At 41.4% G+C, this 14916-nt stretch overlaps 1 protein-coding gene across 2 annotated transcripts; it reads right to left on the bottom strand.

Moving 5' to 3' along the window:
* Positions 1-478: 478 nt before the first annotated feature.
* On the bottom strand, positions 479-14281 carry LOC112565159 (caspase-9-like). 2 transcript variants are annotated; one of them, XM_025240478.1, is made up of 9 exons: positions 13783-14281; positions 6345-6529; positions 5375-5569; positions 4915-5085; positions 4556-4682; positions 4082-4247; positions 3505-3757; positions 2950-3162; positions 479-2604 (listed from the first exon to the last, which is right to left on the bottom strand). In XM_025240478.1, exons 2-9 carry the CDS (start codon positions 6471-6473, stop codon positions 2401-2403), a joined length of 1458 nt encoding a protein of 485 aa, XP_025096263.1. In that variant the 5' UTR covers positions 6474-6529; positions 13783-14281; the 3' UTR covers positions 479-2400. The 2 variants fall into 2 exon arrangements, with proteins under 2 accessions (XP_025096263.1, XP_025096264.1); XM_025240479.1 differs by lacking the exon at positions 13783-14281 and adding an exon at positions 10634-11095.
* Between the last annotated feature and the right edge of the window lie 635 nt (positions 14282-14916).

Here is a 14916-nt window from a genome sequence, read left to right as displayed (position 1 = left end):
CTTCGTTTAGTACGGTTGTTGATTCTTTTATATTTCATATGTTATTTGTTTGTTTTCCTGTCCCTCGGATGCTGTCCATGTTTCGTTCTTGTTCATGCTAAGAGCATGCTGCATGCTCCTTAGGAGTGTATGTGCGCTTTACAAATTTTGCATTATTATTGTTATTATTATAAAAATGGTGGTCTTTTCTCACCGTCTTTGCATACCTGTCCTTCCCCAATTTCTCAGTTATCAAATTTACTGTTCTGTTCACCGATGCTGTGCTTTTCATTGTGTCGTTTAATCAGACATGTATATTGAACTGCATGATAATTGCTACATGTATGACCGAGGAAATGCAATTCTTATTATTCTTCCACGGGATACTTGTCAAACTCACTGACTTCTGTTTCATTTTTTTAATCCACAGCATAGACGTGTATATATATATATGTGCACACACAACACACTCAGCCATATTAAAAAAAAACCACGCAAGCAGCATTTAAAAAATGTTCACTTTAATTAAGGCAAGTGTAAATAACAATAACAGTAGTAAGAATCCCAGCGCGTATCTGAGCGTTCCGTTCTTTACATTGCCAAGCTAAGAAAATTATAATAAAGACAACAAAGCGGCTGATAAAGGAAAGCTCTTGGAAATTAATTTAGTCCTCTGTCTCTTAATCGCTTTCTCTCTCTCTCTCTGTGACTCTCACAACATGCAAGTACACACACACGCGCGCACACACACACATATATATAGAGAGAGCTGTCCTCGAGAGAAGTAGGACTGCGGCCACACAAGTGTTGTGTTAATATGCAAGCAGAAGTACTTTAGTAAGCATCATGATGGCTGACCTCCGAAACTATTAATTGTCACTTAAAGAAGCAATTAAGTCTGAAGTACATGTACATCAAAAACTTGCACAATATTCACTTCCGACGCCGGCTTGCATCAGAAATAAAGGGTTATAATAAAGTACTAGGGTAAGTTAAAAAAAAACCCAACAACAAGCAAAACACTTTCTAATATTTTTAAATGTATATCCGTCATGTTAAATTCGAAAGCGAGTGCTAGCCATTTGTATGACTACGATTCGACCATGTTAATTAGACCCCGCACGAGTCGAGTCGACTACGACCCTTAACAACCCAGAGTTGATTCGACCACTGGCCTTAGTCGATTCGACCACCAAGTGCGCAAGTGACTATATTTCGTGTAATGGCACATGCATTGATCATTGGATATAAACAAAGCATAACTACATTTTCTTTCAAGAAAACAAAATAGTCGCATGATATACAAAGGTTATAGGCCAGTCGCCGTTGTTATCAAAAGAAAAAAATAGACACTGTTTGAAGCCATATTGCGCATCCCCCTATGAATGAGCAACAAAAAAAAATTCCTTGCTGAAATTAAGTTACACAATAGCGGGCCCATACATAAAAACAACAACGATGAAAGAGAGAGGAAGATCGAATGCGCCGGTCAGCGGAGGACGATAAGGGAAATGACATCAAAATCTTTTTATTTCTTGGCCGAATTATCGCATAGGTGCATGATGATGGGGTCGAATCTACCATAGGCAGTGGTCGAATAGACTATTGGCTGTGGTCGTAGTCGAATCGACGATAGGTTTTGTCAAATCGACTCGTGCCGTGGTCGAATCGACTGGCCCCTGCCATATCAGGATATGAAGTGGGCGCCATCACGCTTTGTCTTGACCGTCGAAGTTTCAGACCTGATCCTCCCATTAACCTGGGAGTTAGAAGGTCTGAAGCACAAAGGGGTCTGAAGCACGGAAACACTGTGTCCGAAATGTCCGATGTCTGAAACACTGTGAAAGAATCAGTTGTACAGTCGGACTCGGCATCTTTAATCCTGTGGTGAAAGATTTTTTTCGTCTGAACATAATTTCTACAAAACGTCGAACTTCGACCGAATCGGAAGCTTTGTATACATCAGCCTCGTTTTAGAAGTTAACTGGAAAAATCGTCTACAAGCAGTCCAATAATGCAAGTTCTTGATTCGACTTTCGGGTGTTCAGACAATAGGGTCATTACGGGGTCGATTCGAGTCAGGCGGGTGGTAGATATTGCTGGAGCGATATGGTTTGGTATATGACGAGCGATCCAATGAACAAGTAGTTTCTTAAAAAAATGCCTTTAATTTATTTTACATGATTTTTACAAGCTGTCTGGGATCTGACTTGTTTCTCCTTCTGGACCATCGTGGTTAGCACAAAGACCAGAACCATCAACATAAACAAAAACAAAAAAGAATGATAACAAAAGGAATAAACATAAACAAACGAATAATTAAACAAAATAATGTCAAGGAATGCTCCCAGGTCCAGTATAGAAAAACACCTTTGTCTCTGCATTGTGACCAAGACCATCTTTTTCTCGTGGCTTCGCAGATCACCTCCCTTGGACCGCCAGAGTAGAGTATTTGCCCCTGACTGCTACTGAGGGTGAGCGGCGAAACCTGAGCCTCTTGGCCAGGTTCGTGCGGTAGTTCGGACACATCTTGTAGCCTTCCGGGGTGCTCCTCAGGCTGACTTTCTCAGTCGTGATCTTCAAGATATCCTCGATATCATAGTCCTCACATAATCTTTCGAGAGTCTGAAAGGAATGTGAAAAGAGTTGACAGGGTGTAGAGCAACATGCACACACACACACAGAGCTAGGGTTCGGTGTCACAATGATCAGTTCCCACTCCTTTAAAAAGTTCACATCCAGTGAAAAATGGGGCGAAGCTACCTGCTTTTGACACATGAATACTTGTTTTATAAATAAAGTCAATCTCAAATAGGTTTTGGTGGTTTCCCCTATGGATTTTATGATAATAATAAAACTTTTAACATTAGATGATAGGGTTCACAGGGGCCAGGGCGTAGTTATTAAAAGTACCATATCCGGTAACTGACCTCTGTAAGGATCTACTGACCTCTGTGAGGGTCTACTAACCTCTGTGAGGGTCTGGATGTACCAACTGCCGTTCTCCGGACACCTGTAGGCCACGTGGTTGGCCTCCGTGGAGAAGCCGATCAGCGTGTCCCGCATGACAGGGATAGTGTATCTTCGTTCTTCCTCTTCTTCGCCATCGTCGTCAGCATTGTCCTCGACGCCACTGTCGACGGCAGGCTGCACACCTCTCATGTTGACCCCTCCCCGACAGCTCTGCCACAAGACCAACGATCGGGGTTATTTGAGGTCAGAGGTTGCGGTCGTGTGAGATCAACAAACCTACTGAATATGATCACATGATGTCAGCAAGGCAACGACCCGAGGATGTGGAGTCACCGTGGGAAACCAGAATCAGAAGTCAGTGTAACAAGACCTAAACATCAATGACCTTACAGGTCAAGGTAACAGTTAATTACTCCTACTTAACAGAAACATTCTCTCTCTCTCTCACTCCCCCCCACACACACACACACACAACTGTACATGCACACACGCACGCAAACCAAATACACAAGAGACACCCAAATAACAGTAAAGGGACTGGCGGGCACTAACCTGGAAGAAGAAAAGCTTAGGTTTTCCCGCCATCTGGGGGCAGTTTTCGCCATCAAACACCCGCATGACATCGTGAAGGCGGACCACGTGACCATCCACGCCGTGAATGGTGTCACTTCCTCTTCCGTGTGACAGGAAGAAGATGACCAAGCAGCTCAAGTCCGAGTGATAATCATGTGCAGTTTGCTGCAGAAGAAAGTCAATCTGACTGGCTGTCAGATCCCGCTCTTCTTGAACCAGGAACCCCAGATTGCTGTTGAGTCATCCACAGACCAAAATTCCGTAGGAAATTTCACACTTTCCAGAAATTTTTGAAACTTATTATACTGTTAGCGTGAACAAAGTAAACAAAAACAACGATATCTATTTCATGCATTTAAAATTAGAAACAGTCTTCTTGGTATTGACTGATTTCAATATTTGGTTAAATATTTATGATAGCTGGACTTTTACAGAAGCCAGTCATTAAAGAGTGTCATTATATTTATTGTGATATTGTTTATCATTGTTTTGTTATTTCCCTTCTGCAGGGCAATGACCATGGAGCAAACTGATTGATCACTCAATCTTTTTCTACCTGAAAACTCGCTCGATATTGGAGTAATCTTTCTCCGAGCCCCGGCGGGGGTCCAGGGAAGCGGCGTTGAAGTTGATGTTGTTGATGACGAGGCAAAGACCGGTGGGCATAGAGTTCAGCTTGTACTTGCCCAGGTGAACATGAAGAACAGCGTCTATGGGGGGTTCTGGCACAAAAACAGTTGTACACACTACATCTCATGCACAAGTTTGGAACATTAACTTTTTCTGAAATATTATTTGTGTAATTAATTTGTGTAAACCTTGTTACCTTGGATTTAAAAGGCGTTTGGGCATGTAGACAAATAATACCAATAATACTACACTCTGTTTTGCTAGAAGCCTCTTTTTGGCTACAGAAAATAATATTTGTGCGACCGTTCGTGTGCAGTACCCGTATATGTTGTGCCTGCAGCAGGTCAGCCTGGTCCACGCCTACAAATTTATATCATGATCACCATCAGTCATCATCTACCTGGTTTAGGTTCTTCATCCTCTAAAGGCTCGGCGATGAGAGGTTCCTGATTAACGAAGTTCATGTAGAACAGTCCCCCTGCCTTTACAAAGACACTCTTGACGTCAAAGGGTTTGTCCAGGTCCACCTGGAAAGACAGTTTCCGAGAATCAGTCATCCGTGACCTGTGGTGGCAATCAGACGAGCTTCTTGTCGAGAGCAACGTATAGTGAACTAATGCTAAATAAAATTATTTAAAATGAATCAAAGAGTTAATCCTGAATATTGAAACATGCTGCTGCTGCTGCTGCTGCTGCTGCTGCTGCTGCTGCTGCTGCTGCTGCTGCTGCTGATGATGATGATGATGATGAAAGTCGTACCTTCAAGGTCTGGAGGCTGTGAAGACGCAGGGAGTTCATCACTGTCCGAAGCTTCGCCTCAGTGACCGGTTCTCTGTTACAGGTTGCCAACCGTCGATCACAGGCCTCTAGCCCTCCATTGACCCCCACCAGCAGGACACGGTCTGCGTGCTTCCCGAGGTTGTAGTACCACTGTCGACACAAAATATAGAATAGAATACCACTGTACATACACAATAAAGACGACAAAACCACTGTAAATACCAACTGTAGGTTGCAGTACCAAGGTAGACATTTTAGTTCGGTTTTCTCAGTTATAACTGTCCAGTTCTTCAAGAAAGGCATACAATGAGACGATTTAAAATGCATGAAATTAGTAGACTGAATTCAAATTTCCAGTCTTGGCCGGATTTGTTTGATGTAGTTTACCAACAAGCTTCCCCTGTGTGTTACAACAATCAAGCTGTATGACAACTCTCACCGCGCTGAAGTATTTGCTGGTCTCCTCCAGAGTCATCCGGTCGTTGAAGTCGAACAAGAGCACGACAACCTTTTCCTTGAGGGAAGTGAAGATCAGCCCTCGGTTGGTCTTCTGTCGAACATTGAAGTGGACATCATTTGGTGCCCAGGTGGGCAGAAAGCCCAGGATGTGGGCCTGCCTGGTGTCTGTGCCTACCTGTGTAGAGATAGCGTGTTGTGAACAATCACATACAAAATGAATGAAAGAAAGAGGGGAGATACAAAGGTAAATATGAGACGACATCAGTCTCGTTGCCTGCCATTATCTTCTCGGACCTCACATTCTGGAATGGTTCCCCTCTATCGCTTCTTAGAGTGACCACCTTAGAGTCTTGACACCTCTTTTGTGAATACCTCCAGAAGCTGAGGATCTTCATTTCATGTCTTTCTCTCACTCCCATAGAAAACACAAAGAGGAATCAGGGAACAAGAACTCAGAGTGTCGTGATTCAGCAGAGGAAGACGAGTAGGGAAGTAGCAATAAACTGTAGGAAAGAATTAACAAAGGACTTTTGGTAGGAGTGCTGTTCAAGGAAGAGGTGTTTCAATTGCTTCTATTATTCTATCTCATAATGTCAAATATGTATAATTTTCACTTGTTATTTGTAATGTAGTTACTACAAAAAAGTTTTAAGGAGAAAGAAAATGTCCTGAAAATGTAACCGTCCAAAATTCGATGGTCACAAAGCACAATTATTTATACTTGCATAGGTCTAGTTAAAAAAAAAAAGAAAGAAAAAGAGTGAAACAACAAAAATTACAGAATGGAACAGGCTACTATGATAAAATAAATTAATTAACACAGTCCGTTTGGGCAGCGGGTAAACTTCATAACGAATCTTTCTGAGAAAGTAGAGGGAAGACCAATAGGACTTCACCTCTGTGAGAGGTCACTTCCGGACTGAAAGAAGACCAAGAACGAAGCGACTCACTTTAATTTTGAGGCAGTTGCTCTCGCGACTGTTGGTCCATAGTATCTGGGAATATTTCCTGATGAGTTTTCCGGCGCCACAGCCGTGAACAAGGATGTCTACGTTGTCACGTGACTGCACGGAGCCCATGGTTCAGCGTCCTCCAGGATGTCAGGAAATGTCAGACGAGCGCCATGGCTGGTAACCTTAAACAGACAAGACCTATTGTACCCATTCCGTCCTTCTTAACGGTAAAGATTTTTTAAAAAATATTTGACAGTCATAAAGTAAGCATTAAGCCAAAAGCTTGTCCGGGGATTTTTATTTTGTGTATTTAGGTACATTTTGCCTTTTAAACGACAGAAAACAGATCATTGATGTAGTGAGAAGGATTTCTTTCGACCTGTTGTATCCTTCATGATGTAGACGAATTAGGGGAGGAGAGGGAGGCGGATAGTGTTTTAAAAAAAATGGCGTCGAAACTTTATAGCCCACACACTCGCCCGGTTCGATACCCGTGTGACGCAGTTTACCTCCTCCACTGTCCCAAATACACATACAGTGATACCTCGGTTCTCGAACGCCTTGACTTTCGACCAAATCGGTATTCGACCAGGAAATTCGAGAAAATTTTGTCTTGGAATCCGAACAAATATTTGGAACTCGAACATCCGAACGTCCGAGATGAGCCGAGTTGAGCCGAATGGCGTTCATTCGACCCAGCGCGCCTTGCTTGCGTCATCAGTGTGAGTGCAGAGAGAGAGAGTCACGTTTTTGTGGAGAGAGTCATGAAATGTGTGCAAAATGGGCAGAAATCGCAAATTTTGTTGAACAACATCACCCTGATAAAGTGGTAGCAAATAGAGCAGTTGACATTTTTAATGACAATGTTATGTCCACTTTCCGCTAAATTTTGCAAAAGAGAAAAAAACAGCAAACAATTGACAAATTCTTCCGTAAAGAAATCAGACAAGCAACTGCAGAGCAAGATTCTGATTCTCCTCAGCAAAAGATACAGAGAACAGAAACACCCGAAGAGCAGTTACCCTCTGTTTTTATTGAAGAGGACTCCCCTTCAAAACAATAACCATCCCCCTTCCCTCCTCCCTCCACATTCATTCCCTCCTGCCATAAAGTTTGGTACAGGTACAGTAAATGAAACACAATTTACTGTACTGTACAGTACATTTTATTTTTTTGTTTTGTTTTAATAAATACACTTTTATTTCTTATTTCTTGTTGAGACTCATGTTTTTCTACATATTATATACAAATTAGGCCAGTAAATAGGCATTTTCTGGGGCTTGGAACGAATTAATCCAGTTTCCATTATTTCCTATGGGTTTCATTGCTTCGGTTCTCGAACAATTTGGTTCTCGACCGTCCTCCCGGAACGAATTATGTTCGAGAACCGAGGTATCACTGTACCTGCCTTTATGCGAGCTATGTAGTCATTGTAGTGGGTACCTGACTCATTAGAGGGTTATGGGAGGTAAATGTGAAGGAAGGAAACTGGCACCGCCCTCTGACAGCTCTAACACCAGGATGACGGTTTTTTATTATTATTATTATTTTATACTTTCGCCGAATCTGGGACACCGGCAAAACGAAAACAAGAGGGGGCAATAAATAATCCAATACTGTAGTGTCTGCTGAAGGAGCAGGGGGGTGATAAGCGCCATGGGAGCGGTAGCTGTTCCTCCCGCGGTCCATAAAGTTGTCACAGCCTTGTGGCCTTCACCTGTCTCAGCAACAAATGAGTCACAACCTGGTTTTTTTACTCTGAAGTCTAGAGACATGTCACACACTTGTGGCGGAGAAAAGAGTTGTTGTTGCAGTATGGCCGACACATCGCGATGTGAGTGGCTCGAATCCCTCAGCGAAATGTAAAGATGCATCAAGTTAAATGTGCATGGAGGTGCAGTCCATGTACTATTTCATTCCCTCCTGACCTCGTCACTAACCCTCCTTCTTTCTTTTTAACAAAGGAAGAAGACAGAAAATGAACGGGCTATTATAGTTCAGCAAAGAATCAAGAAAGAAAATTATGGCTACAGACGTTGAGTACTTGCTGAGGGCGGCCTTCACAACGGTCTCTGTAACAAAGATGGCGCAATTTAAAAAGCGTGTACACGAGGTCACGTGCTGCGCTAATGTGCATGCAGGCCGTCGCGCCCTCTAGTGTGCCAGTCACGCTAGGAATGCTTGCACGGGCTCGTCCGACAGGTAAAAGGACTGAGAGCATCCAGGATAACGGTTACCTGCCTGTCTGACGCCCTCGGTCGGGCTGAGGTCAAAGTGGAGAGGACAAAGTGGAAAACCCGGGATTTATGACGAGGCAGCGTGCAACGACTTGATGATCTTGAGAGACTAGGAAGTGACACACACACATGAACAAGCACAAGTAGACGATGTAGTGTTTGTGTGTGTGTGCATGTATTTTTTTTGTCTTTTGTACTTTTTTTGTTTGCTTTGTTAAATTCATCTTTACGGATGCGCGCGGAGTGGAGGCGGGAGGAGAGGAACCCCACTCGTCCTTGATGGCAGTTACAAAAGTTTTGTGCTTGTAAAAAGCAAGCGGGAAATCTTTGTCAGGGTGCAGTCAAGATGTGTGTCAAAACAGCAAGCAATGAGTGAGGTCATGTTTCAGATTCCTGCTACACCGACCTGTGGGAAACCGCCAGCCAAGATAACCCCAGCATGCGAGTGACTGTTCTCTTAGTCTTAACTCAAAATTTCGAGTTTCGAGCTATAACAATTTTCTTAAAAGTGTCAGCTCCTGCCATGCTTTGTACTCTTTGGAGAAGGAAAGCAAATCAACTCTAACTCGTGACATAGGTGTCACCATTTGACATGACAAGCTTTCTCTGTCACATAAATCTTCTCGACTTTTAGGTCGACTTTATTTATCTCTTCCTCGGTACTCGGTTTCGAAACTGTCTGACACGAACTTAGTTCCTGATGGCAGTGTTTGGACGACTGCACTAAAAAAACTGAAAGTAAAGTTCATGCCCAATGAACTGGATGGTGTCACTGGGCAACAAACCATGCCAGCCTCTTTGTACCACCGGAAAGATGTTTTAGGAAGAAAACTATTGTTTCTCAACCTGAAAATTTGAGAATGTCAGTATAACATCGAGGCCGCTGCACTTGCCTTTAAAAAATAGTGAGAAATTGGAAACTCCAAAAACACCTGGACAAAAGATATAGGATAGAGTGCAAGAATTCATACTAGAGTTGACAGCAAAATGTAATCCATTGGCTTATACACATCATGGTGCCCATGGTCTAATTCAGATAAACAGTGACAAATAATGAGATAATAAGAGTGTATCAATAAATCACAGGAAAAAGTATATCAAAATCACTAGATGTACGTGCTTCCTCTTCTATTATTATTATTAAATGGTGCAACACATGGTTCTGAAATATCTACTTCTACCTTTGCAATGTAAACCTATTTCTCCTGTGAAATGTCCTTCTGTTTCTACTACTTGTGGGACATCCAGCAACTACTAGCATCCAAATATTTTTCCACCAACAGTGTTTGGAACTAGTCAGCCAGAAAGTCACTTACATTTACTTTCCAGTAATTCAAGGACATACTTTGGTACAGAATAAAACTCTGGTTTCTGTAATTATTACACATTTGAGGATTGGTTGGTCTATTTTGTTTAAGGATGCCTAGTTATCACAAATAAGTAAAAAAGTTTAAAAATAAAGTGTGTGTGTGGGTGCATATTTGCTTTCTTCCTTAATATTAATTGTTTTGTCCGCTGTCGTTGAGACAGAAGGAGTTTGGGTACAGCTACCCCGTGGTGTCGATCACAACAGACCTTCGCCATGAAAGCTCATGGTCCTTCTGACCTGTGGCTCCATAGACAAGCCTGCCGACTCAATAGGAACTACAAATGGGCGAAGTGAAGTGCAGACCCACACAGCTCGATTGTATGACTGCCAACGATAGTTCAGAATGTGTGAAATAAATACAAAGACTTGGGTCAGAAAAATAAATCCACAACGCTGAATTGTTTACTGTTTACATTTACAATAAACCCAGAGTTGCCGACGGGAGGAAGTAAACTACATAAACCAATTGTTTATATGGATTATATAGACAATATTTATTTTCTGTGTTTTGTCAGGAAAAATATGTGCCACCGAATATTGTAGAGTATGTTTGTCACTAAGAGCAAAGAGTGACATGAAAAGAACCTTGTTTAAGCCAGACCCGTAGTCATGTCTGAATCTTTTCTCGGCAAATAAGTAGCAACATTCGATGACCTCTCCCGCACCTGGTATAGACTTACTTGCTAAAAGCAGACAGAAAAGCCAGATGGACGAATGATTGAAGGACCTTCTCAACCAGACGCTGTCGACTATGGGACATTTCAACCAAACATTGTCGACTAGATGATGTTGTCAACCAGACACTGTTGACTATGTGATGTTGGGAAATTTTTATTTTCGCAATCTCATCCTAATTCAGCAACATCCGGTTGAGCAGTGCCTGTAACAAGCAGGCGCTTCTCCCACATGTTCTCCAACACAGGAAGCTTGATCAAGTGTGACCAAAGCTTGTTCACGCTGTGGCCGGATACATATTCAACTGTACTGAATGTGTGACTAAATGATGCTCATACACAAAATCCCATCTTGGAACAAATAAAATGATTTTAACTTGCAAACGTGCCTCCCGGGTCATCGTTATTTATTCCAACAGGTCGACACATTTCCCTGTCAGATCACCCAGTCATCGTAAAGGCGTACACCCGGACCACGCCCTCCTCAAGCCTAACCATAACCTACCTCTCCTTTGATGAACGTATTAGTTAGCCTTTTAGTTTATAAATTATTCTGCAAATAAACATATTAACTTAAAATTTAAACATCAGTTTCCAAAATAGTCATCTAAAACCAGACGAGAAAATTCGATGACTGCGCTTGCACTCAGGAAAGGTATTGTATCAACAACCAAGTACAAAAAAGTACAAAAGTACAAAAGTCAAAAATATTCATGTAACAACTGCATGAACCACTTAGACATGCTCCATCTGAAGTATACTGCATCCATCTAGACAGGACCATACAGGCTGCCAGTAATTAGATAAACGGTAGCTTCCACCAGGAAGACTCACCGGAAGTTGTTTGTATGTTCAACTTCAGGCCACAAACAGCCCTGTGTGATGTGCAAGGACCTGGGAGGCTGCCTGAGGGACGTAAGGTTGACCTCATCACCTGTGAGGGACTTCCCTCAGTTGGGGTAAACATAACCGCCAGTTTCGTAAGAAATGAAAATTTAAAGCCAAGACATTTTTGAGTTTAAAAAATCTGAATGTATCCTATGCTAAAGATGAAAGCAAAGTAGAAAGTTATTCGCATTTTTATTGTCTCTTTGTGCTAGCTCTGTTAGCTGACGAAGTACAACACTACATCTGTTATCTTTACAACAGGTGATTGATGAGCCACCTGTACCTAAGTCGCTCGATCAATTCTATAACACATCTTTTCACCATGGACGGTTATTAAGCTTACTCATATTAGTTTAACTTTGTAGCATATATAAATGATATATATATATTACATAAATATCTTATATAAATGAATTACTAAATGTTGGGCCCTGCATGAAGCATTAGACCTTTTACTATTTCCTTTCTATGAAATATTTTATACTTGTTTTCAACAAACTAGACAAAAGGAACTGTCTTTCCATTCATTAGATTGTTAATGGACTGAGAGATGTCTTCATTCGACTTTTGTTGCTATTATGTATCATCCACATACAGCTGTTGTCTGTGACTAATATTTTGACAAACCTATATATGAAGAAAAAGTCTTAAAGGAATTGATACAGTTCTGCACAATTCTGGTGAAGATAACACCTCTGGAAACGATGAAGGTTTCTACCCTAAACTGTTGCAACCTAGCTGAACCCTGACCGCTGACCTAGTGGAGAAACCTGATGACATTAAGACAAAGTTCTTCTGGCAGGAGGCTCCTGAATGTTTAACGTCCACTTTGAAGTCTTCACCGCATTCATCCAGAGTGTGAACGGAGAGTTGACGAAGCATGAGCAAGGCCTGAGGCTGGAAACCCCTGTACAGCTCACCCAGCAACATGTCTTGTCTTCAACAAAACTCAAATCAACTTCTATCGCAGGGTGGACAGCCATGTTCAGGTCCCCTAGAACCTCTCCTTTGCATAGAGAGGAAGTTGTTATGATCTGACTACGCAAGACACCAAGTGAGTATTGCCAAATCTATCCTGCAAGGATGGAAGAAAGCAAAAAGATGATGGAATGTAGGTATAAAGAAAATGCTGGTGGGAAAACAGACAGCCCTCAACCCTGTTGCATCTAAGCCAGGGGTGGGCAAAGCACGGCCCGCAGACTTCTTTGGACCCACCCGTTTGCAAAAATGTGAAGTGCATTTGTTTTCATTTTAAAAAATTCAGCCTAGGTTTTAATTGAAATTTAATTTATCAAGTACACTAGGGTTAGAAATCGGCAGTCCGTAACATTCTAACACAGACAAAGTACAAAGATAACAAATAACACGGGGGACAGTGTTATTGTGAGCGAATTCAAACAGCTTCACTTTACACAATAAATTCGGTAAGTGAACGGCCTTATCTATTACCTTTTTGTCCATTCCATTATCACTAGATGTGTTGTGCTTCTTGTCCATTCCATTATCACTAGGTGTGTTGTGTAGTCACCTGGCTCAGGGTTTTTACCGGTTTTACCGGCCAGCCGCACAGCTTAGATATTTTGAGACCATCCCACAAAAGAAAACTTCCCAGCCCTGATCTAAGCCCTAGTTTATCTAAGTATTTTTAAACTTATCTTTGCACGGAGATTAAATTATGATAATAATTGCTGAACAGAAGAATAAGACAGCAAGAAAGTTTATATGCATTGTAAAGCTCTGATTTCTGATTTGCCTAATGCCTCCAGAGACAATATGTTCTCCCTATTTTTTTAAAGATTAAAGCGCACGTTTAACTGATAAGTAAGTGAAGCAAACAAACATGGCGGCTCAATCCTTTCATCAGTAGGCAGTCGCTTCAAACTCAAAACTCACTACTAGTCATGCAACACTTACTGTGAGGAAACAAACACTCATGCCGGGGTACACACAATGTAAAACTTTCATCGTCAGTATCATAAACAAAAATTAAATAAATTTGGACATACAAGACTATGCAAATGTCGCCTAGTAAAAATAATCACCATTATTTCGTGCACATTTTGCGAAAACAAGATAACAGTGCTTACTTCTCGTTTTGTTTACATTAAAAAAAAAATAAGAGACCAAAGCTGGAGTTAGGTTACTTAGGCTGCTGGAGAAATCCGATACCCCATCCAACCAGCAACAATCACATCTTAATGCATCTGTTCTACTGACATACCACCGACTGTCGAGCGGTGGAGAAAAAGATGGAAAATATTACTTACCCGTAGTACAACAGTCAAGCATCGGCTGGATAGCTAACTATAATTTTATAACTGTTTATACCAACTGTCCTGATTTCCGCGAGTACTTCACACGAGTCGTGCACAGTTTGTTTACTAAGATGCACAGTGTTGACACACAGGCGGTTGTGCAATATTTTCTCCTCCCTGTCACTGGCCCTGTTGTGGGCAGACCAACCAATACATATCGGCCTTACATGCTCTTGCCGCACGCGAGGAGGATGTATTCAACACAAGAACACCATGGATCCTTGCTACTGTGGAGTGGATGTTGTTTGTCGAGGAGGAGGTTGACGACTGTGGAGAGTAGACACTGGATTATTTTGGCCGAGAGATAAGAGAGACTCTGTTTGCTGAGCTTACTTTTTGCCCTCTGGATGCTCTGATAAAGTTTTATCCAGTTTCATTGCTTTGTGACTTTGTTAAAAATGTTTAGCAGGGTCTGATTATTCTTACTGACACTAAAGAACTTCCGCTTTAAGTGTGTGAAAGCTGCTGGTGGGCGTGGTCCGAACTCGCAGTGTTGTGGTGAAAGTCAAATGTCAAACGCTTTGTGTCTGAAAAGAATGATACGGAAATAAAAATCCTGCCAGTTTAGAAAAATAATCACATAGTTTATTCTGTTTTCTGTTTTAAGATTTTAAGTAGCTTTTGGCTGGGTTAATTTGTTTTTTTAGATACTTGTCCTTTACATTATTTGCTGGTTATTTATTATTTTTTAACTTACTCTTAATGCGTCCATCTGTATTTTTCTTCCTTATACAAACGAAAACATGAAGCAACTTTTCTCTGATCTCTTATCGGGGATATTTAATTTTCAAATATAATTTTTAAATTTACAAATTTTAGTTCTTCAGTATTCAAATACTACCGGGCATTATCTGAAGGCATAATTTAATTGGTTTTTAAGTGAAAAATCTGTAAATTCAAGTACGATAGACGTCTTCCAGAGTTAAGATAGATACATTCCGCAAAAATGTGTGAAATGTACGGTTTGAATAGGACTTTTGTTTGCTTTTAATGTAATGAATTTCAGCGCTAATGAATCAAACAAGGGAGACAAGCACAAATTGATGTTTCACCTCAAACATTTGTTTCTTCCCTTAGTGTGCGTAT

The sequence above is a fragment of the Pomacea canaliculata genome, linkage group LG5, assembly GCF_003073045.1.
Source record: "Pomacea canaliculata isolate SZHN2017 linkage group LG5, ASM307304v1, whole genome shotgun sequence".
Taxonomy (NCBI): domain Eukaryota; kingdom Metazoa; phylum Mollusca; class Gastropoda; order Architaenioglossa; family Ampullariidae; genus Pomacea; species Pomacea canaliculata.
Note: the sequence above shows the minus strand (reverse complement) of the source record. Positions and strands in the feature narration are given on the sequence as shown.